This window comes from Macrotis lagotis, chromosome X, assembly GCF_037893015.1.
Source record: "Macrotis lagotis isolate mMagLag1 chromosome X, bilby.v1.9.chrom.fasta, whole genome shotgun sequence".
Taxonomy (NCBI): Eukaryota; Metazoa; Chordata; class Mammalia; order Peramelemorphia; family Peramelidae; genus Macrotis; species Macrotis lagotis.
This window is the reverse complement of record NC_133666.1, coordinates 61940427-61963787: the sequence shown is the minus strand read 5'-3', so window position 1 is coordinate 61963787 and position 23361 is coordinate 61940427. Positions and strand designations below refer to the sequence as shown.

The following is a 23361-nucleotide window of genomic DNA, read 5'->3' as shown; positions in this document are numbered from 1 at the left end:
GAAGGTACCTTATGTTTCACTGTTCATCAGACCCAAACCTTGGCCACCAGACAGACTGTCCTTGGATGGGGATTTGTGGCCATTCAGCAGTATCTGATGAACTTACTCTTCTCTTGACCCTGGACACCATCCTCGCTGGCCCAGCTAGCTCATTTCCTACCCAAAGGCCTCTCCTTGTGTATTGGATGGGGGGGGGGGTCTCTTCCTCCCCTTCCTGAGGCACCTTTTCGACCCCTGACCTCCCATCTAGGACTTCCTTTCCTGGAATTGTCTAAAAACCAAAGTTTCACTACCTTTCTGGGTCGTTTCCACAATTTTCCATCACTCTCCCCATCAATGGCAGGGTTTCAGATCCATTCAGAGATCCACCCAAGGGAACCCCGGAAAAGAAACAAGGATCTGTCTTGAAATCAAGCTATTAACTCTCCTTCCCCCCCTCTCTTCTGGGGCTTCCTCAATTGGTTCTGCAATCGGTTCTGCAGATTGCGAGCATGATCCTCCAAATTGTTATAAATGAATGCAAAGAGAAACCTGCTAGAGTGAGAGAAAATTGTACATTTTATTCACAAACCTAGCAAGATACACATTGCAAGAGACAGGTACCTCACCTAGGCATGAGGCACACATTGGTCTTGGGAGTCAGGTAATTTTTGGTCCTCAGAAACTCTTTCCCCTCCCTCTTGGATTTTCTTAGGCTCTCAGAGTTTGAGTTACAATCTAAAAGGTCCACCCATTCCATCCTAATATGACCCCCACACACATCATATGATACATGATATGCTAATGAACCCAGTGTCACAGGGGGTATGTGGGTTAATATTCAGTTACCTAATTGTGCAAACTCAGTAGCATTAGGACAAGATCTCTAGGTCACTTTTGACTGGTTGAGGACCAGTTTGGGGTTTGCTGTCCTTGGAATGGAATTAGGAAAACTCTTACAGCCTTATGATTGGCTGGGCCATTCCTCCTTTGTAATGGATTCCCTAAAAGCTTCCCTCCACATCCTGTGAAGAACAACACCCTACATTCCTCACACCTAAAAAGCTATAAAATTGTGCCACTACTAGTTCTGTATCCCAAAGAGATCAAAGGAAAAGAAAAAGGGTTCACAAGTACAAGAATATTTATAGCAACTCTTTTTATAGTGGCAAAGAATTGGAAATTGTGCGGATTCCTACCTTCTGGTGAATGACTGAACAAGTTGTAGTACATAATTGGGTTGGAATTCTATCTTGCTATAAGACATGAATAGCGGAATAGTTGTAGGAAAAAGTTTATGAAGACAAATATGAAATGATGCAAAGCTAAATGAGAGAATATTGTAAACAGTATCAGCAATATTGCAAAAATGATCAAATGTGAATGACTTAACTATTCTCAGTAAAACAGTGATCCAAGACAATTCCATAGAACTCATGATGAAAAATGCTACCCACCTCCAAAAAGAAAGTGATGAACTCTGTGTGTGAATGAAGTATATTTTATTCATTTTTTTACCTTTTTAAAACAGCACGGTTAATGTAGAAATGTTTAGCATGACTTCACATGCGTAATTGCATTCTCAATGGTTGGGAAGGGATTGAAGGAAGAGAAAATTTGAAACAGTTTCTGAAAATAATCATTGTTAAAAAAAGAAAATAGGAAAAAAAGTGGTTTTGATAAAAGTGGACTCGAGTTATAACTACTCTACTAAATATTCCCTTGCCAAACTACTTAAGGTCACTACCCTGAGAGATGATCCAGTGAAAATTAGGTTCATCAGTCGTTTTCTCATTAAAATTCTGCTTTGAGTGGCTTATAATTAGTAGAAATACCAGATAAGCCGATTGTAAGATTGTAATACATGTTCTTAAAAGAGAAATATACTGCAACAGTGGACAAGGGATTGGAATTTCTAGCCTGAAGCTAAGAAGAAATTTTCCAGTCACTAGCCTAAAATTATCAGAGCTGCTCTACACAGACATACTCACAAAGGAGAGACTGGTTGAACTGCAGAGGTTTATGGCAATTAAAACTAGATGAGCAAGGTGGCTAGGTGGCACAGTGGATAGAGCACCGGTTCTGGAGTCAGGAGTCCCCGAGTTCAAATCTGGCCTCAGACACTTCATAATTACCTAGCTGTGTGGCCTTGGTCATGCACTTAACCCCATTTGCCTTGCAAAAACTAAAAACAAACAAACCAAAAAAACTAGATGAGCAAAAAACTGCAACTTAGAGCAAGCTAATCATCAGGGCAAAATTGTTAAATGTTCAGTATAGCATCAAGAAGACACAATTGCTTTTAAAGAAAATCTGGCAAATATTAGAAGTGATTTCATTAAGTTTATGGTTTAATTTGTCAGGGCTTATTGAACTAGTATTTTCCTCTGGAGGAACAGGTGGTCAGAGCAGTAAAACACTGTGGATGTTCTAGTCAGAATTTTTTTTCTTCCTCTCTTTTTTCCAAAACAGAACTCATTATCTTTTCTTTTAAAGATCCCCACCTTCCTGATTTTCTTAGTGCTATCAAAAGCACTATCATAATCCCAGTCACGTAGGTTCACAACCTTAGTGTCATCCTCAGCTCCACACTCACTCCATATATCCTTTCTTTTGTCAAATCTTATTTATACTTTCATAGAATTTTCCTTGTATTTCTGCTCTTCATCACATAGCTACTATAGTAGCTGCTTGACCTAGTGTGGGTCCTTATAACCTTACACCTAGGACCCTAGCCTCTTGATCGATCTTCCTGCTTCAAGTCTGTTATCAATCCAGTCGTGCTCTTCTACTCAGCCTAGAGTCTGACTTTGTCATCCCCTTACTCAATAAACTTCAGTGGCTCTGCAGTTGAACCAGATATATAGTCTCTCCTTTGTATGTCTGTGCAGGGCTGCCCTGATAATTTTAACTTAGACAGAAGGCTAGTAACTGGGAAATTTCTTAGCTTTAGGCTAGAAATTCTAGTCCCTTGTCCACAGTTGGAGTATATTTCTCATTTAAGAACATGTATTACAAGCAGCTTATCTGGTATTTCTGCTACTTATTTGATCCCTCTGGAATCAAATGGTCCGTTTGGTATTTATGGCTCTTGACAACCCTGCTCCTTCCTACCAGCCTTTCCCATATTTTTATACTTTACTTCCCTCCACATATTCTCTGATCCAGCTAGACTGTCCTTGCTGTACTCTGAACACTGCCACATTAACTGTTCCCCCTATTTAGAATGTTTCCCCTCCTCAAATACACCTCCTGATTTTTCTGTTCTTCCTTCATGAAGCTACATTCTCATCTTTTACTAGAGAACTTCCCTCTGAAATTACCTTCCACTTGCCCTGTATATAATTTGCATCTACTTGGTTGTTTGCATGTTGTCTCCCCTTTAGACTATGAGCTCCTTGAGAAAAGGATTTGCCTTTTATTTTTCTTTGTATTCTTAGGACTTAGCACAACTAAATGATTTTTTGATTATAAAGGCAGTCTGTTTTCTGTTCCCTCCGTTATTGGAGGGAAGGCAAACTATGGGTTTAGATGAGGCACACTTTCAGGAAATAGATGAACCTTTTGCATTCCATTTCTGGGTGGAGGAAAGAATAAGGATCATTGATTATGACTTAACTAGCCTTCCAGTATATTATTTGTCTAGCACATAGTACTTTTTTTACTTATCTGTCCCATTATTTTTTACTAATGCTATACCTTTGATGTTCTTAATTCATCCATTCACCAGTGTGAGTGTTCTGAAACTTAACTTTTTTTTAGTTTTTGCTAGGCAATGGGGTTAAGTGGCTTGCCCAAGGCCACACATGAAACTTAACTTTTGACAAGATCATTAAATATATAATAAATGTCAGAAGGTGTGCTGTGGTGATCAAAAACACTCTGAGTCATCATTCTAACTGTCCCTTTTACACTTTCAGCTGTATATTGTGCTTCTCTCCGGCCCATTTGCATTTTGCTTATTAAAGTTTCCATGAACTTGTCCAGGTTTATTTATGGGTTTTCAGGTCTGTGTGTGTGTGTGTGTGTGTGTGTGTGTGTGTGTGCATGCGTTTGTGATTTTGGGCTGCCTTTAAATAATTCTCTGAAGTATAGGGTCATTGTGTTTTACCTCCTTTGGTTCCTTTTGCCAAAGTATTGAAACATAAGACATGCATATCCATAAGTAAGTCTTTAAATGATCTCCCTCAGAATTAATGGATACTTCCACCTTGGAGTTCTAGGCACTGCTTTTAGAAGATACATGATAGCTGTGTTTTACTGTACCCAAAGGTGAAAAGACCTGATACTTCTCCCTTTGACAATAAAATGACAGACATTTAAAAAATATATCAGTTTGCCTATGGCAACTTAGGGTTACAAAAATTGTGTTGTTTTCCATTGTCATTGGATAGTGGTTATGAATGCAAAAATCATAGCCCACAGTCAACTCTATTGAGTGCATTGATAGTCTGGAGATGTTTCACCCCATGTTCATAGACTAGAGTCAATGTTATACAATTTCATTAGGGGAATTTATTATAACTAAGAAATATTAAAGGGGGGATGGGAAGAAGGAAGATATTGGGATGGGAGAATCAGTTAAGTGAAATGTCACAAATGTTGTCAAATGTTATTTTTCAGCAGAGCACTCGTAATCTAATTTAGGTCAGATTGTGGTTATCCTCTGTATGTTACACTTCTCACATGTTCTTTCTACTCAAAATTCATTTAGCCATGAAGTGGCCCTTGTCAAGTGGTCAGGTACTGTACATGTGCACTTGATCTCATCAGGTCTCATATTTTTCAGCAGATTACATCTATGTCCCTTTCTTGTGTTTCTGTTAACTTGTTCGTTTTCTACTGCCTTCAAAGCCCCACTCTGTCCTGTCTTTAAAAATCATTAAACTCTTCCAATTCTCAGATTATTGAGGGAAATCTATTCTTTCTAAAACTCCTTGAAAAGTACTGTCCACACTCACTACCTTTATTTCATCCCATTCATCATGCTTCAACTGTTTGCAGTTGGGACTTTGACTTCATCACTTAAGTAATATTACTCTTTCTGGAGATGCCTAGTGATCTCTTAATTGCTAAATCTGATAAACAGTGTGTATGAAAACAAAAAGATGTGGAATTTCATCTAAGTGTATTGAGTCATAACTGACATAGTAATCCAAAAGGTTCATTAATAGATTGTATTATTGAATAGGCTGAATTAATAAAGTCATACATATTGTTGACAATTTTGGAGGTGAAAGTGCTGAGCAGTACCTTTATTGTGTCTGGAATATTAAATATGTATTACTCTGGGTAATTCATTTTAAAGATGTGGACAAACTGGAATACATTCAGAGAAAGGTGATTCTCACACTAAATGGCCTTGAAATTTTGGCAAATGGAATTGGAGTAGAAAGAATTGAGTCTATTTATTTAGCTTGGAGAAGAGAGAGGAGACATGATAGCTGTCTTTGAGGATTTAAAGTAGGTCCTTAAAGATTGTCCTTTGTTTAATAGGCTCTAGAGAGCAGGACAAGTACTGGTTGGTTGAAGCTATAGGATGGGAAATTTTAGGTAGATGTAAGAAAAATATCTTAATCATTGTAGGTGAGAAGTAGAATGGTCTAGAGTGTTTCAGAGACTAGGTGGCATAAAAGGGGAGTAGTGGTGAAAGAGTAATTGTGATTTGGTGAAAAGAGGAAGATATTTATTAGTCAACTCTTGTCTTTCATGGCTGAGAATCAATTTAAATCTTAATGATTTAATAACTAGTTACCCACTTGTGGAAGAATTCTTGTTTTTTCTAGCAAACTTATAGCATCTATTGATATTCTTTATGTTAAATTACTGTTTGAAACTTTGGTGTGATTTCATTAGGAACATGGTAAGTACAAAATTTCCTTTTTCTTGACTTATCTAGGATATTTGTTCTCTACTGGGTTATCTAGAAACCAGAATTTCTTATGTTGCATATTAAACCCACATACACACATTTAGCAATATAATACAGCTGCTGTCATTTTGTTTTTAGATTGTCTTTTGAAAATAATATAGACTCAATCAGTATTTTACCTTTGAATTTTATTAAATGTTTAAATGTTTTAATCAACAGTATAATCTGACAGGGCCTTGGGAGAAAATCCTTTTCTGTCACCTTCTGGTTTTCCTTTTTCTTCACATGTTATCTGTGTTAAAATAACAAATTATTAAGTTTTGTATGTGTGTACCTGGACAGTATGTCACATCAGCAAACTATTTGTACAGTGATTTTAGTGATAATAGGGACTCATGGGGCAGCTAGGTGGTATTGGGGCGGCTAGGTGGTGTAGTGGATAGAGCACTGGCCTTGGAGTCAGGAGTCCCAGAGTTCAAATCTGGCCTCAGACACTTAATAATTATCTAGCCATGTGGCCTTGGGCAAGCCACTTAACCCCATTGCTTTGCAAAAACTAAAAAAAAAGATAATAGGGACTTATACTGTAATTTAGAGAAAAATTATGAATATCATTAATCATATTCTTCTATTAAATTAACTAAGTTATAGAGAAATGAGTCAATTGTTCAGAATTTAAGGGAAGGATTCTTTTTTGTGGTATTGTTTGAATGTATAAACATACTAGTATGTTTGTATCTAAATGAAATGATTGCTGGTTTATTTAAACGAAGCCAGTACTTTTTGTTTTTTGCAGAGAAAAAAATCATTAAAAGTAGATACAGGTAGAGAGTCTATCTTTTTATGAGGCCATTTTCTGTTTTTTATTTATTTATTTTTATTTTTAAATTTATTTTAGGCTATGGGGTTAAGTGAGTTGCTCATGCTCCCTCAGCTAGGCAATTATTAAATATCTGAGGTGGAGTTTGAACTCTGGTGTTTCTGAGTCCAGGGCAGGTGTGCTATGTCTTGCATGTCCTTGTTGTTTGTAGTCTATTGTTTTATACTTGAATCTATGCTAATAGGACCATTGAATGGCATTATAGAATTTGGAAGGACATTTAAATGACTATTTTAAGAGTTCTGAGATGTCAGCTTTGGAAGGCATTTCAGTGCCTTTCAGGTTTTCCCTTGTAAACAGATATCCCCTGTGCACAATTTTGAAGCAGTTGGTTATTTTCAGAGAGGCCTGATAATGGAATGAGAACACGTGAACATGATTTTTTTTTTGTAAAGTGCTCTCTTGTAGCAGCCATAGGCAGTGTTAAAAAGTGTCAGGTTCAAGTCAGAAGACTTTGAAACTTGGCTGTGGCAGCCAAGTATCACCTGAGCTCAATGGGTGTCTTCCCTTCCTTGAGTCCAAATTTGTTTTCCGTCAGTGAGGCAAGTGGACGATGCTATAAAGACCTTTCGAAGCCTAATGTTATGATCCTAAAGGTAGTGTGTTGAACACTCATGAATACCATCACCATTTTTCTGCGGAAGGCCTTCAGTGAGGGAGGGGCATATTTCCTCTGTCCTTCCCTTGTTCCGTGGAACCTTTTGGCTTCTCTTTATCTTCCTTCCCTCCCTCCAGGTCTTCTTTCCCTTTCCCTTCCTCTGAACCCATCCTTTCCTACCTCCCTCCTTCTTTCCCTTGCCCCTTTCTGTCCCTCATTTCCTTTCCCCGTGGGGGGTCACTGTTCATCTCGCCTGGGCTAGATCCGGAGTGGATGGAGAGATTGGCAGTGGGGGGGGGGGGTGGAAAGCTTTGCTTACCCGGTTTGCCATCCCTGTCCTGCTGCTGTTAGCTTTTATTTGGAGCCGTGGTTGGAAGGCACCTTCAGGCACTTTGTCTTTCCCAGGCCGGAAGTCGAGGGCTCCTCAGTATCCAGAAACTGCAACCAGTGCTCTGTGCACTGTACGGTGGGTTGGAGCGGGCCAGGAGCCGAAGGGCGCTGCAGCAGCCTGTTGGTTTCCGAGTGGGGGTCTGAGTGCCGGAACTTGCCATCCCGGGAACGCTTCATGGTGCGCTTGCAGTGGCTCCGAGAAGGAAAGGTGTTGCAGTGGGCCCCCGCACCTTGATGGGCCGGCCAGGCCATGAGAGCTGGGGTGGGAAGGAAGGCCCAGTTGGCCTCGGGCCTAGCGCCTACAGCATCTCCGCGCCAGAAGCTGCCGCTCCCCCCAAAGGCTCCTGGCTCGGCCTGCAGCCCCAGGAAGGAGCTGGAGCGGGAAGACGCGGCCATCCCCGCCTTGGCGCTGATGACAGCCTCCTCCTTCTCCATGGCGTCGCCTTCACACTCCAGGTCCATCTGGTCGTCTTCCACGGCGCTGCCGCTGCTGGCAGCCGAGGTGGCCGCCACCAAGGAAGCCGCCTCTGCGGCCGCTGCTCGGGCATGGGCCATGACAGCTGCTCTCAGGGTTGCCGCCATCGGGACCCCCTGCTGACTCTGCCCTCTGCCCCTCGAGCTGACCAAGGCCTGGCCCAAAGCTGCACTGCCCACTTCCATCTGGCAATCCTTAGCTTTCTCCTGGCCGGGCCACAGTACCGCTTCACCCCGGAGACTCTCTTGAAACATAGTGGCCCGTAGGTGCCAAAGGAAATCTGGTGGCAGCTTGGGATCGCCCGCGCTGTGATTCATGGCGAAAGCCGCAAGCCGAAACGGCCGACTACTGCCCGCGACCTGGACTCGAAGAACTCGCGGCTGTTGAAGGATCCCACGGGTGGCAGGAAAAACGCCAACCTGACGAAACGAGACCAATCCAAAAGAACAGATCACTTTCGACTCCATAACTTGCCTTCTCACTTAATATACCCGCCACAGAACCCGCCCCCACCACAATACCCGCCCCCCCCCGCGACAGTGTCCGCCCCCAAACACCAACTGCCCCCTGGACACCAACAAATGCCAACACGACACCTCCTAGACACCTCGCTGCTCTATGCTACTGGCTCACCGCTCTGCTCACCACGCTGCTGCACACGACCTCCTCGAACCCTACACTACGCGCATTGGTTCCTTCCCAGCAACAGCCTTGTTTGTTTACTGAACCCCCCACACACAGGTCACAAAAAGTCACCCCTACGAACCTATTACCACGAAAAACATGGAAAATCCCCAACTGCCCACGAGGAACTTTGCCCGGACACAGAGGATCTGTCTACCGTACCTTTCTACCCACTTATGCTACTACCGAAAAAGAATCCCAACAATGAAGGCGCGCTCGCCTTCTCCCATGCGCACACGAGATCTGGTCCCCACGGTAACTATGACGTATACTCAACACCCCCGCTCTACACATAATGGTTCCTACCAGTCTTACCCCGGTATACATAAGACCACAACTGCACTTGCCGCCATAATTGCTAGCGACTTTCCCCCGATATACGTACGACACCTATACGCCCGCCCCACCATGAACACTGCCAGTCTTCCCCCGTTATACATAGAAGCCCTTTGCGCTTACCACCATTCTCACTAGAGAGCGTGTCCATAAACACATACAACACCCCCGCCACGCTACCAACATCATCACTACCAGTTTTACCCCCTATACAGAGTATACCACTACACTTCCCGCCATGCTCACTACCAGTCTTGCCCAACTTAAAAGTGACATGACTGGCTTCCCTCCATACTTACTACCACTGTTAGCAAAACATACACACGGCACCCCAACACCGACACCCACACCTACTACCACTTTTCTCCCTCCATACACTAAACATCACCACCCACCATACTCACAAACACTCTAACCCAAAGACATTCCACAGATGTCCCAATACACACCTGCCATACTCACTAGTTTTCCACAATACACAACATACCCCTGCCTCCCCACCTTGCTCACTAACACTCCTACCCAAGGAAACACATGCCACCCCTGCCCACTACACATCTACCATGCTAACTAGTTTTCATCCTGCATAGACATGCGAGCCATGCCTGCCAACCCTGCTCACTACCACTCTTACCCATGCCTAGACATGCCAACACTAACCCCCTGCACACCTGCCATGCTCACTACTTTTTATCCCTGAACAGACATGCCACCCCTCCCTGCCCACCATGATCAATAGCACTCTTACCCATGCATAGACATACCACTAATGCCTGCCCACCATGATCACCATCACTTACTCATTTATACAAAAGCCAACCCTGCACCCCTGCATGTATCCAGGCTCACTTGTTTTGCCCCTACCTAGACATGCCTCCCCTGCCTGCCCAACATGCTCACCAACACACATGCCACCCCTGACCCACTACACATCTGCCATGCTCACTAGTTTTCCCCCTGAATACACATGACACCACTGCCTGCCCACCATGCTCACTAGCACTCTTACCCATACATAGACATGCCACCCATGACCCCCTGAACAACTGCAATGTTCACTAGTTTTCCCCCACCATAAACCTGCCACCCCTGCCTGCCCACCAGACTCACTAGCACTCTTATCCATGCATAGATATGCCACCCCTGCCCCCTTGCCCACCATGCTTACTAGTATTCTTGCCCCTGCATACACATGCCACCCCTGCCTGTCCACCACGTTCACTAGTACTCTTACCCATATATAGACATGCCACCTCTGCCCACCTGCACACCTGCCATGCTCACTAGTTTTCCCCCTGCATGGACATGATGCCCTTGCCTGCCCAAAATGGTCCCTAGCACTCTTATCAGGCATAGACATGCCAGCCCTGCCCCCCTGCACAACCTGCCATGCTCACTAGATTTTCCCCTACACAGACATGCCATCCCTCCCTGCCCACCATGCTCACCATCACTTACTCATGTATAGGAAAGCCAACCCTGCACCCCCACATGCATGCCAGGCTCACTTCTTTTCCCCCTGCCTAGACATGCCACCCCTGCCTGCCCACCATGCTCACCAGCACACATGCCACCCCTGGCCACCTGCACACCTGCCATGCTCACTAGCTTTTCCCCCTGCATAGAAATAATACCCCTGCCTGCACACCATGCTCACTCGCACTTCTGCCCATACATCGGCATGCCACCCCTTCCCCGTGACCATGGTCACTAGTTTTCCCCCTGCACAGACATGCCATCCCTCCCTGCCCACCATGCTCAATAGTACTCTTACCCATGCATAGATATGTCACTAATGCCCTGCCCACAATACTAACCATCACTTACTAATGTATAGAAAAGCCAACCCTGCCACCTTGAATGTATGCCATGCTCACTTGTTTTCCCCCGCCTAGACATGCCTCCCCTGCCTGCCCACCATGCTCACCAGCGCACTTACCCATGCATAGACATGCCACCTCTGGCCAGATGCACACCTGCTATGCTCACTAGTTTTCTCCCTGCATACACATGACACTCCTGCTTGCCCCCCAGGCTCACTAGCACTCTTACCCATGCATAGACATGCCACCACTGACCCCTGCACATCTGCCATGCTCACTAGTTTTCCCCCCGCATAGACATGACACCCCTGCCTGCACACCATGTTCAACAGCACACTTACCCATGCATAGACATGCCACCCCTGACCACCTGCACACCTGCCATGCTCACTAGTTTTCCCCCTGCATAGAAGTGATACCCCTGCCTGCACGCCATGCTCACTAGCACTCCTACACATTCAAAGACATGCCACCCCTGCCCCATGACCATGCTCACTAGTTTTCCCCCTGCATAGACATGACACCCCTTCCTGCCCAACATGCTAACTAGTACTCTTACACATGCATTGACATGCCAACCCTGCCCGCCTGCACACATGCCATGCTCACTAGTTTTCAGCCTGAAAAGACATGCCACCCCTGCCACCTTGCACACCTGCCATGCTCGCTAATTTTCCCTGCCCACCATGCTCACTATCACGTTTACTCATGCAAAGACAAGCCACCCCTGTCCTGCCTACTCTGCTCACTAGTACTCTTACCCATGCATATACATTCCACCCCTGCACACCTGCCATGCTCACTAGTTTCTCCCTGCATAGACATGCCATCCATGCCCCCTGCACATCTGCCATACTCAATAGGTTTCCCCCTACATAGTAATGATACCCCTGCCTGCACACCATGCTCACTAGCACTCCTGCCCATGCATAGACATGCCACCCCTTCCCCTGGGCCATGATCAGTAGTTTTCCCCCTGCAAAGACATGCAACCCCAGCCTGCCCACTATACTCACTAGCACTCTTACCCATGCATAGACATGCCACCCGTGCCCCCTGCACACCTGCCAGGCTCACTAGTTTACCCGCAGCATAGACATGACACCACTACATGCCCACCAGGTGCACTAGCATTCTTACCCATGCATACACATGTCACCCATGACCCCCTGCACAGCTCCCATGCTCTCTAGTTTTCCCCCTGCATAGACATGACACCCCTGCCTGCCCACCACACTCGCTAGCACTCTTACCCATGCATAGACATGACACCCCTACCTGCCCACCAGGCTCACTAGCATTCTTACCCATGCATACACATGTCACCCATGACCCCCTGTACAGATCCCATGTTTGCTAGTTTTCCCCCTGCATAGACCTGCCACCCCTGCCCTGCACACCCTGCTAACTAGAACTCTTATCCATACATCGACATGCCCCCCCTGCCCCCCTGCATGCCTGCCATGTTCGCTAATTTTCCCCCTGTATCAACATACCGACCCTGCCTGCCCACCATGTTCACTAGCAATGTTACCCATACATGGACATGCCACCTCTGCCCACCTGCAAGCCTGCCATGCTCACTAGTTTTCCCCCTGCATAGACATGACACCCTTGCCTGCCCAAAATGGTCCCTAGCACTCTTATCCATGCCCAGACATAACAGCCCTGGCCCCCTGAACACCTGCCATGCTCACTAGTTTTCCCCCTGCATAGACATGACACCCCTGGTTGCCAAGCCTGCTCAATAGCACTGTTATCCATGCATAGACATGCCACCCCTGACCCCCTTGACAACTCCCATGCTCACTAGTTTTCCCCCTGCATAGACATGAACCCCTGCCTGCCTACCCTGCTCACTAGCACTCTTACCCATGGATATACATGCCACTCCTCACCCCTGGCACAGCTGCCCTCCTCACTATTTTTCCCCCTGCATAGTCATGCCACCCCTGCCTTACCCACCCTGCTCACTAGAACTCTTACCCATGCATAGACATGCCACCCCTGATCCCTGCACACTTGCCATGCTCACTACTTTTCCCTCTGCATAGACATGATACCCCTTCCTGCCCACTGTGCTCACTAGCACTCTTACCCATGCATAGACATGCCACCTCTGCCCCCCTGCATGCCTACCATGGTCACTAGTTTTCCCCCTGAATAGACATGAAAACCCTGCCTGGCCACCATGCTCACTAGCACTCTTACCCATTCATAGACATGCCACCCTGCCCCTCTGCACACCTGCTATTGTCACTAGTTTTCTCCCTGCATAGATATGCCACCCCTGCCTGCCTACCTACCATGCTCACTTGCACTCTTACCCATGCATAGGCATGCCAGCCCTGCCCCACTGCACACCTTCCATCCTCACTAGTTTTCCCCCTGCATAAACATGACCCCCTGCCCTGCCCAACATGCTCACTAGCATTCTTACCCATGCATAGACATGCCACCCCTGCCCCCCCAGCATGCCTGCCATGCTCACTAGCAGTCTTCCCCCTGCATACACTCAACACCCCTGTCCCCTGCCATGGTTACTAACAGTCTTTGCCCGTTGTGCATAGGACACCCTTGCCTTGCATGCCATTCTCACTACGGATCTTTCCCCTGTATAAACTGGAAACTTTTACCCTGCCCACCATGCCCCTTACCCATCTTTCCCCTGCAAAGTCACGACACCCTTGCCTTGCCTGCCATTGCCACTAGCAGTTTAGCCCCTGCATAAACTCAACACCCCTGCCTCCCCCGCCATGCTTACTTGCAGGCTTCCTCCTGCATCGATATGACACCCCTGCCCTGCCCAGCATGTTCACTAGCTCTCTTTCCCCTGTATATACACGATGCCTCGGCCTTGCCCACCATACTCACTGCCAGTTTTTGTATTGCATAGACATGACACCCCTGGCCTGACTGCCATGCTCACTAGCATTGTTCCCCTTGCATGCACTTAACACCCATGCCCCCCTGCCATGCTCACCAACACTCTTACTTCTAGATAAACTTGACACCCAGACCCTCCCGGCCACACTCACTTCTAGTCTTCCCCCTTCATAGATCTGAATCTGTGGCCTGGCCCACCATGCTTACTAGCAGTCTTCCCCCTGAATAAACACGGCACACATGCCTTGCCCACCATGCTCACTAGCACTCTTCCCTCTGCATAGACCAGACACACCTGCCCTGCACACCATTTTCACTAGCACTCTTCCCCCTTCATACACATGATATCCCTGTCCCACCCACCATGCTTGCTACCACTCCTCCCTGTGCATAGACACGACACCCTGCCCTGACTACCATGCTTTCCTAGAAATCTTCCCTTAATATGCATAGGACACTCCTGCCCTGCCCACCATGCTTACTAGGGGTCCTCCCCACTACATACAATTGACACCCTGGCCCTGCCCACCATGTTCACTACCAGTTTTTCCACTACATAGACATGACACCCCTGCCCTGACCACTATGCTCACTAGCATTCTTACCCCTATGCTCACTAGCATTCTTACCCCTGCATACATACACTCAATACCCATGCCCCCCTGCTATGCCCATCAATACACTTAATACTAGATAACTTGACACCCCAACCCCCCCGACTATGCTCACTTTTAGTCTTCCCCCTTCATTGACCTGAATCTCTGGCCTGGCCCTCCATGGTCACTAGCAATCTTCCCCCTGCATATACACTACATCCCTGCCCTGCCCACCATTTTCACTAGCACTCTTGCCCCTTCGTATACATGATACCCCTGTCCTGCCCACCATGCTTGCTAGTGCTCTTCCATTTGCATAGACATGGTACCCTGCCCTGACCACCATGCTTTCTAGCAATCTCCCCCTAACATACATAGGACACCCCTGCCCTGCCTGCCATGATCATCAGGGGTCCTCCCCACTGCATGCACATGACCCCCTGGCCCTGCCCGCCATGCTCTTTACCACTCTTCCCTTGCATACACCTGACAACCTTGCCCTGCTAGCCATGATCACTTGCACTTTTCCCCTACATACACGTGATACCCCTTCCTTGTCTGTTATGCCCACTAGCAGTCTTCCCTTTGCATAGACTTGACACCCCTGCCCTGCCTGCCATGCCCACTAGCAGTCTTTCGCCTGCATAGACATGGCACCCTGGCCCTGCCTGTCATGTTCAGTAGCACTCTTCTCCTGCTTATACACGACACCCCCTTCCCTGCCCACCATGCTCACTAGCAGTCTCCCCCTGCATGCACACAACACCCTTGCCCTATGAAAGTGAAATCTAGCAGATAGAATAACAGGAAATATTTTATAAAGCATGAAAAGAACTGCCATCCACAATTCAAATATTTTCTGAGATTTGTATCTTTAGAGGTAGCCATATCTAAGTGCATAGGGATTCTGTGAATTCTTTGCAATGCTATACTTACATGATGAGAAAAATAGTGCCCAGAAAGATTAGGAAATTTGCCCAATATCAAAGGCATAGTGAATGGCTAAGTAGGGGAATTGAGTCTAGGAGATCCAACTCCAAATTTATAGCTTTTTTGCATCGTACCACTTTTCTTGCCTTTTAGGAATGCTTTCAATGCCTAGCAGAAGCAAGTAGTAGTCATTTGGCTTGACAGGTTTTTCTGAAGTTCCCTGTCTCATCCTTAATGACCGTCCCTCAAGAAAGCATCACCTCTCTCTGTCATTTTTATTAAATGGTGAGATGAATGACTAGCTGAATAACACTCGAGAGTCTTCAGCTACAACAACCCCTTTATTTCCCTGTCCCTTACAAAATGATCTGCCACCTCAAAATACTTTTGAATCCACACTTTAATGGAGACAAGTATCAAGTCTGTTGCTTGGCTTCTAGTCTTCCCTAGCCTGTCTTTCCCCTTCTCTTCATCCACTCTTCACCTTCCTGACATAAATCAGAATTGTCCTTTGTCTCTTCAGATCCTTTTCTTTATTTGTCTCCCTTTAGGAATTCCTGTGCATGTTTGTACAGATATGTTTGTGTATATGTTTAAGGAACATGTCATTCTTCATGATAAAGTGGGGCCCGAAGAGTCGGTACTATATTCTTTCCCTTGCCATTTTTGAAAGAGCCTAGACAGCAAGTCCTTGACCATAGCCGAAATTAGAAACGTCATTCACTTTGCAGACTGATGCAGAATTTTCCCGTTTTTCATGTTTGATGGAATTGAAATTCTCCATCCTTGACCTTTCTTGCTTTTTGTCCTTCTCTAGAAATTGTCTTCTTTTGGGGTTTTTCATTTCTGCAGTTATCCCTCTCCTTTCTTTCTTTGTACTTTGACAGTCACAGAAAATTTAACTTCTCTTGGCTGCCTGACCACCTGCCTCATCTTCTTTATGTTCTATTCTTTCTTTTGATTTCCTACGTTGTTCTCTTTCAACTTAAGTCCTTCTCCATAAATTCAAGATATATACAGTTTCTTCTGCTCAAGTTATTCCTCTTCTTGTACCTCATCCACCTCTCCTTGAGCTTTAATTCTTATTCTCTTTCACTTTCTCAAGTCCAAAAAGATTTCCCTGTCACCATTTCAGTCTTGTTTTCTTCACAGTCACCAAACTGCTCTAGATCCCCTTCCCAATTTCCTTTGGCTGGTACCAGTCATCTGTTTCTTCTCTGACCCAGTGCAAACTTATAATTCAACAACCTTTCATTTACTGTAAGAAGTTAAGAATGTGAACCAAGGTGTATTAATACTTTGTTATAAATAGTATTTTTTTCATGAAATTTTATTGATATCTTTTGCCTTTTTATATCAGCTCATTTCCCTTTCTATCTTTTCCCCTGCCTTTTCCCAGAGAGAAGTCCCATATGATGAAGAATATTCTTAATAAAAAAAGAGAAAAATCAAAACGAGTATAATCAAAACCACCGGAAAATATATGAATTGTTCTGCATCTGCAGAGAAGCGGATGGAGGTATAGTCATGTATTCCTTCTTTGGAGCCATGCTTGTCTTTTGTAATTTTGTACTATTCACTTTGTTTTGTGGTGGTTGTTTTATTGTAAATATATAAATATATATATATATATATAGATATATATATATATATATCTATATATATATATATCTGTATCAGCTTACCATAACTTCACTCTTTTGTTGTTCAATAATTTTTCAGTTGTGTCTGACTCTCTGTGACCTCATGGGGAGTTTTCTTGGGAGAGATATTGGAGTAGTTTGTCATTTTCCTTTGCAAGCTAATTTTAAAGATGGAAAAAACTGAGTCAAACAGAGTTAAGTGACTTGTCCAGGGTCACACAGCTAGCTTGGATTGGAACTCAGGAAGATGAGTTTTCCTGACCCTAGGACCAGTTGTACTCTGTCCACTGAGCAACCTAGCTGCCCCTTTTTTATATCAGTTTATTTAAATTTTTTCAAGCATCTCTATTCATCACATTTGTTATTTCTCATAGCATAGCAATACACTGTTACATCAATATACCCCAGTTTATTTAGTCATTCTTCAGCTAACAGGTATCTATTCTCTTTCTAGGTCTATCCTGCACCAAAAGTACTGTTTATAAATATTTTAATATATATGGGGACTTTATTTTTATCAGTGACTCCTTTGGGGCACATGCCTAGCTGTGCAGTTAAGATGAGGAAAATGAGGCAAACAGGGTTAAATGACTTGCCCAAGTTCACATAGCTAGTAAGTATCTGAAGCCAAATTTGGACTCAGGTTGATGAGTCTTCCTGATTCCAAGCCCGGTGCTCTATTTTTTTTTAAACAATATCGAATGGTATCTTAGATTACTGAGGCACTATTTCTCCTTCATTTATAAGTTTTAAATTATTTCTGTTCATATTCAAAATCATTTGTTTACCAAAATATCTTTTCTCATGTTGCCTTATTTTTAAAATTATCCTTTTAGATGGATTGGTATAGAATTTAAACTCTAAAATATCTTTGGTAATATTGTCATTTTTCTTATAGTGGCCCTATCTACTACACAGACTGAATGAACTTTCCTCCAGCTGTTTGGTTAGTTCTTTGTCTTTATTTCATAATTCAGTCTATACAAGTATTTTTTGTGCTTTGCTCGATTGACCTCCACATAATTCTTTCTTTCTTTTTTTTTGTTTTGAGGGAGATTGTCCTTTATGTTATTTCTTCTTAGAACTACTGTTGATTTTTTGAGTTAATTTTGTAGCCTGAAACTTTGCTGAAGCTATTTGTTGTTTTGATTAGCATCTTTGCTGATGGATTTTCTTAGTGAAAATATTGTATCATCAAATACAGACAGTTACATCTACCCTTGCCCTATCTTTGCACCTTTCATTTCCTTCTCTTGTTAGCATTGGTAGAATTTCTAGGATTGTATAACATAATGGAGAGAGAAAATGTCATTGCTTTATTCCTGTATTTATTGGGGAAACTGCTAGTATATCTGCTTACCATATGATACTACTTTTGGATTCCGTATAGATTCTTTTTAGGATCTTAAATAAGAACCCTCCGATCTGGAGACATAAAGGACAGAATACAGATTTAAAAAAGGAAGTATAAAACATTTTAATTCAAGAAAAAGCAGTAGAGGAAACACAAATAGAGGAAAATAGAAAGCAAACTCCCAGAATTTTTTATTTGAATGGATTAACCAGTCTGATAAAAAAAATCAAGTGATAAACTGGATAAGAAAACCAAAATCTGTAATTTTTTTTTGGAAATGCATTCTAAATGTAAATGAAAAACATACACAGAATGAAAATGAGTGTGCAACAAAACTTATCATGAATCAGATAAATTAAAAAAAAAGCAGGGACTGCAATTGTTTTGCTTTTTATGGTTCCTTTTTAATATACATTGATAGTATACTTTTCCAAAGTTCTTTGGGCAATTATTGCACTAATTTTTATTATGACCAATAACACTGATTGTTTTTTTGCTGTTTGACTACTTCTATGTGACCAAAAAAACCTAATCTTGTGGAATGATTTCCTGAATGAATTGCTGTAGTCTATTAAGAGCTTTGAATTTATAAATTTAAATTTATTTACATAATACATTGGACTATAGTTTTTCCGTGCCCTTGTCCTTCCCTGGTTTCTATATCAGAACTATATTTGTCTCACATAAGAAGTTTGGTAAAGTATTTTTCTTTCAAGTTTTGAAAATAATTTGTCTTATATTGGTATTAATTATTCTTTAAAAAGTATGATAAGAGGGGGCAGCTAGGTGGTGCAGTGGATAGAGCAGCAGCCCTGGAGTCAGGAGTACCTGAGTTCAAATGTGGCCTCAGATACTTCATAATGACCTAGCTGCATGACCATGGGCAAGCCACTTAACCCCATTTGCCTTGCAAAAACCTAAAACAAACAAACAAAAAGTATGATAAGAGTTTATCTGAAAATCCACAAGGACTAGATTTACCTTAGGTGGTTTTTTAAGAACTATTTTTATTTCTAGTTTTTTGTTTGGTATTTTTATATATTTGAAGGTAATTTATTTCTTTTATGCTCTCATTTTGTTAGCATTTACCACTGCTTGGTAGGTTTTGATAATCTTATAATTCTCATTTTGCTATAATTTAACCTTATTTATTCTCTATTTATTTTCTGCCATACATTTATTAATCAAGTTGCTATTTTTTTTTTTTTTTTTTTTAGGAGGGTGTGAGGGGTGGGCAGGCACCAGAGTGGTGCAGAGTGATTAAAGTTCCAATCCTGAGTCAGGAAGACTGTAACCTCAGGCACTTATTAGCTGTGTAACCCTAGTCAAGTTACTTAACCCTGTTTGCCTCACTTTCCTTATCTTTACAGTGAACTAGAGAAGGAAAGTTAAACTTCACCAGTATTTTTGCCAAGAAAACACCAGATGAGTTAGATCCAATTGAACAAAATAGTTTTTGTGGTATCTTCTTATGTCTGTTCTAAGTTCCTTTATTTTTCTTGTGCTTATTTGAAGTTTGATTATTTTGGAGGTTTCTAATTTTTAAATACATATTCAGTTGATTAATGTTCATTTTTTTATTTTGCTAATGTATTTTTTAGTGATATAATTTTTCCCTTAGGCCTGCTTTAGCTACATCCCAGAAATTTTTGCTTGTTATTTCATTGTTTTTATTCTCTCTCAAGTATATTATTGTTTTAATGGTTTGTTCTTTGACTTCTTAATTTTTTTCATTTTTAAATCTCCAGTTGGGTGTGTTTCTTGATTATGGTACCTGAAATTATTGCTGCCTTTATTGCACTGTGGACTGCAAAGGAAGTTTTTACTATTTCTGCTTTTTACATTATTTGCAATCTACTTGTAAGAATGTAAAAGTATTAGGGGGGCTCGGTTATGAAGGGCTTTTGAATACTAAACAGGAAATTTTGTATTTGCTCCTAGTGGTAATGGTATGAGTCCTGATTTTGAGTTCTCTTTTCTCCTTATTTTCTGTCATTACCTTATAATTGGCCTCTCCCCTCTTTCCCCTGTTGTTCTTCACTCTTAAAAGTACTAATTCTTTTCATAGGTCATGAGGGTAGCAGAACTGACTTGCAATAGAAATTTCTCTTGATCTTGTAGTCCAGATCTACCTTCCTGCTCTTCCGAAGATAATTTTCTTTCCTAATTGTTTTTTTTAATTTTATTTATTTAAGGCAGTGGGATTCAGTGACTTGCCCAAGGTCACACAGCTAGGCAGTTATTGAGTGTCTGAGGTCAAATTTGAACTCAGGTCCTCCTGACTTCAGGGCCAGTGCTCTATCCACTACACCACCTAGCTACGCCCTGTTCTTTCCTATATGTTAAGGCTTTTTTTCTGACCTCCCCTTTCTTTTAGATGTAAGTGGGACTCTAAAGTTCTGTTGTTCATGGAGGCACAACCCTCTGCTTGAAATCCTTGAAGATTATACCATTACAAACTCTCCTACCATGAAAGTATTCTTTGTTGTAACCCACTTCCACTACTCTTTTTCCCCTGTTTTAGACCCCTTCTTTATTATCTCCTTCATTTTCCTACAGCTTCTCTTCTTACTGAAAGAGTAGGGAAGTTATTAACCTTCTATTATTTAACATGACTTGATTAGAGCCCATGACACATTCCTTTTTATCTAACTCCCATCTCCTCTGAAAATTTTATTTATCCTCCTATTCTGTATTTTTAAGTGCCATTTTCATCTTGAATATCTTCTATATTTCTTTTTTAAAATTTTTTTTTGCAAGGCAATGGGGTCAAGTGGCTTGCCCAAGGCCACACAGCTAGATCATTATGAAGTGTCTGAGGCCAGATTTAAACCCAGGTACTCCTGACTCCAGGGCCAGTGCTCTATCCACTGCCCCTGCATATATCATCTAGCTGCCCCTTGTATTCTATATTTCTTGAAAGAAATATCATTTATTTCTTTTTTCTTAACCCCAGCAGCATATTTCTCTTTACAGTCCCCCCCCCCCTTTAATCTGTTAAGTTGGGTTAATGCATTTCATTACTGGTGCTTTCCTTGAATGATGATTAGGTTCAGGTTTATAAGATATGTCATTTGGGTTGTATCTATAGCTTCTTTTATTTCAGAATATATATTATTTTATTACCTTCTATTATTTCTGGTTGATGCAGAAGAGTCTTGTGATGTTTATATTTGAAGTTCTTTTTCCTGGTTGCTTGCGGAATTTGTCATTAAAATTATCAAATTTAAGCACTCTGTGGTTTGAAGTTTGAAGCATTAAAATTTTTTTAGGCAATCTGTAGATTCTTTTGATTTCTTCTTTGATTTTTGTATTCAGGAATTCTGGGGTACTTTTCCTATATTGTTTCATTATGATTGGATTTTTTTTACAAATGATTGTTTTTCTAGGAGATCTATGATCCTAAAGCCATCTCTCTTTATTCTGTCTTTGAAATCAGTGTGAATTGCTTGAGGAGATTATATATTTTAACCTGACTCCTTGCTTTGCTGTTTTCAGGTTGTTCATGTCAACTGTATTTCTAATCAGTTTTTAACTCTTTGAATTTTTTAGAGAGACTCACTGCCATGGAATTTTGTCACTTGCTAATTATGCTTAACAGGTATTAAATTCTGCCATTGTTTCATTTTGATTTCAGTTTTCTGATTTCTCTCACAAACCATTCATGAACATTTTGCTTCTGTATCAGTCTTGGGGAAAATTCACATTTATTTCATTAAGTATAGGTTCAGTTTTCTTTGTCTGGAAATATTACTTAGAAACATTTATAATCAATTAGATGTCTTAGCAGGTAGGTGGCACAATGGATTGAATGTCAGGGCTGAGGTCCAGTCTAGTCTCAGACACTTCTTAGCTGTGTGACCCTGGTCAAGTCACAACCTTTTTGCCTCAGGTTGCTCATCTGTAAAATGAGCTGGAGGAGGAAACGGCAAATCCCTTCAGTGTCTCTGCTAGGAAACCCCAAAAGGGGCCACAAAAAGTCAAAAATGACTGAAACAACTGAAAAACAAGATGTCTTGGTAGCCATCTTCCCTTCTGTTTTAATATCTCTTCTTTTTTTAATTCCCCTTCCCCTCACTTTTTGATTCTTTCCTCTTAGGTAGGAGAACTCTCCAGGGGTTAGACCTCAAAGGTGTCTTAACCTCCTCTCAGATGGAGGAATTTGCATTTCACCAGCTTTGGTCTTTATCTCCAATGATTTCTAGAGGGATAGGATTGAAACCAGTTAGAGCCTCTTTTTCCTCTTTATTTCAGGTCTAGTGCAGATCCACTTGTCTGCTGGTGCCTTGTCTCATTTCCCTATGCTCTTTATTTGTCTGCTTCAGTGTGGTTGCCCCAAGCAGAACACACTCCTGCATTCCTATCACTCCTGCAGTCCTGGTTGTATATACTCTGCCACAAGGGGGCTCTGGTGGGAGAGAAGGGTGCTGAGTCAGCACTTTAGGAATGAGCTTTCTCTGCTGTTAATTTCTATGTTGTTCTTCCTTTCTCAGAGATTCATGATATTGGGAAGATTTCGTCTTCACTTGCAAGTGAATTGGATTGAAATGAGAAAGGGCTCTGCAACATCAACTGCATCATTCCCTCCTCCAGAAGCAGCAGTGGCAAGGTGTCATTCAGGAGAACTGGAGATGGTCCCCAAGGTACTTAAAATCTACCGGGGGGGGGGGGGGGGGAGGATATGCAAAAGGAAGGTGAAAAGGGCAGAAAAGGGACAAAGGGGCATGTTATTGGAATGAAAACCCAGCAAGGCAGTGGATGGGGAGGTAGGGGAGGGAATTATATGATTGTCTTATTAAATTTATTGGTGCTTTGGCCTATGGAGAACAGTAATTGCTTTGATTATGGTTCATAATTCCAATCTGGACAGACTTCTGAGAGACAGTCAAATCTGAGAAAATATCTAGTCCTCCTT

The 23361-nt window shown here is 42.6% G+C and overlaps 1 protein-coding gene and 1 long non-coding RNA gene across 3 annotated transcripts in view; one reads left to right on the top strand and one right to left on the bottom strand.

Annotated features, from left to right (window-relative positions):
• Positions 1-23361, top strand: part of LOC141497565 (uncharacterized) — a 317802-nt gene that overhangs the window by 176740 nt on the left and 117701 nt on the right. For both annotated transcript variants that reach the window (XR_012471358.1, XR_012471357.1), the window contains exons 3-4: positions 16849-16968; positions 22940-23089. This is a non-coding gene — a long non-coding RNA (uncharacterized LOC141497565). The remainder of the gene's footprint in view (positions 1-16848; positions 16969-22939; positions 23090-23361) is intronic.
• Positions 6083-8661, bottom strand: LOC141503181 (uncharacterized). Its single transcript, XM_074208382.1, has 2 exons — positions 7649-8661; positions 6083-6143 (listed from the first exon to the last, which is right to left on the bottom strand). Exon 1 carries the CDS (start codon positions 8659-8661, stop codon positions 7684-7686), a length of 978 nt encoding a protein of 325 aa, XP_074064483.1. The 3' UTR covers positions 6083-6143; positions 7649-7683.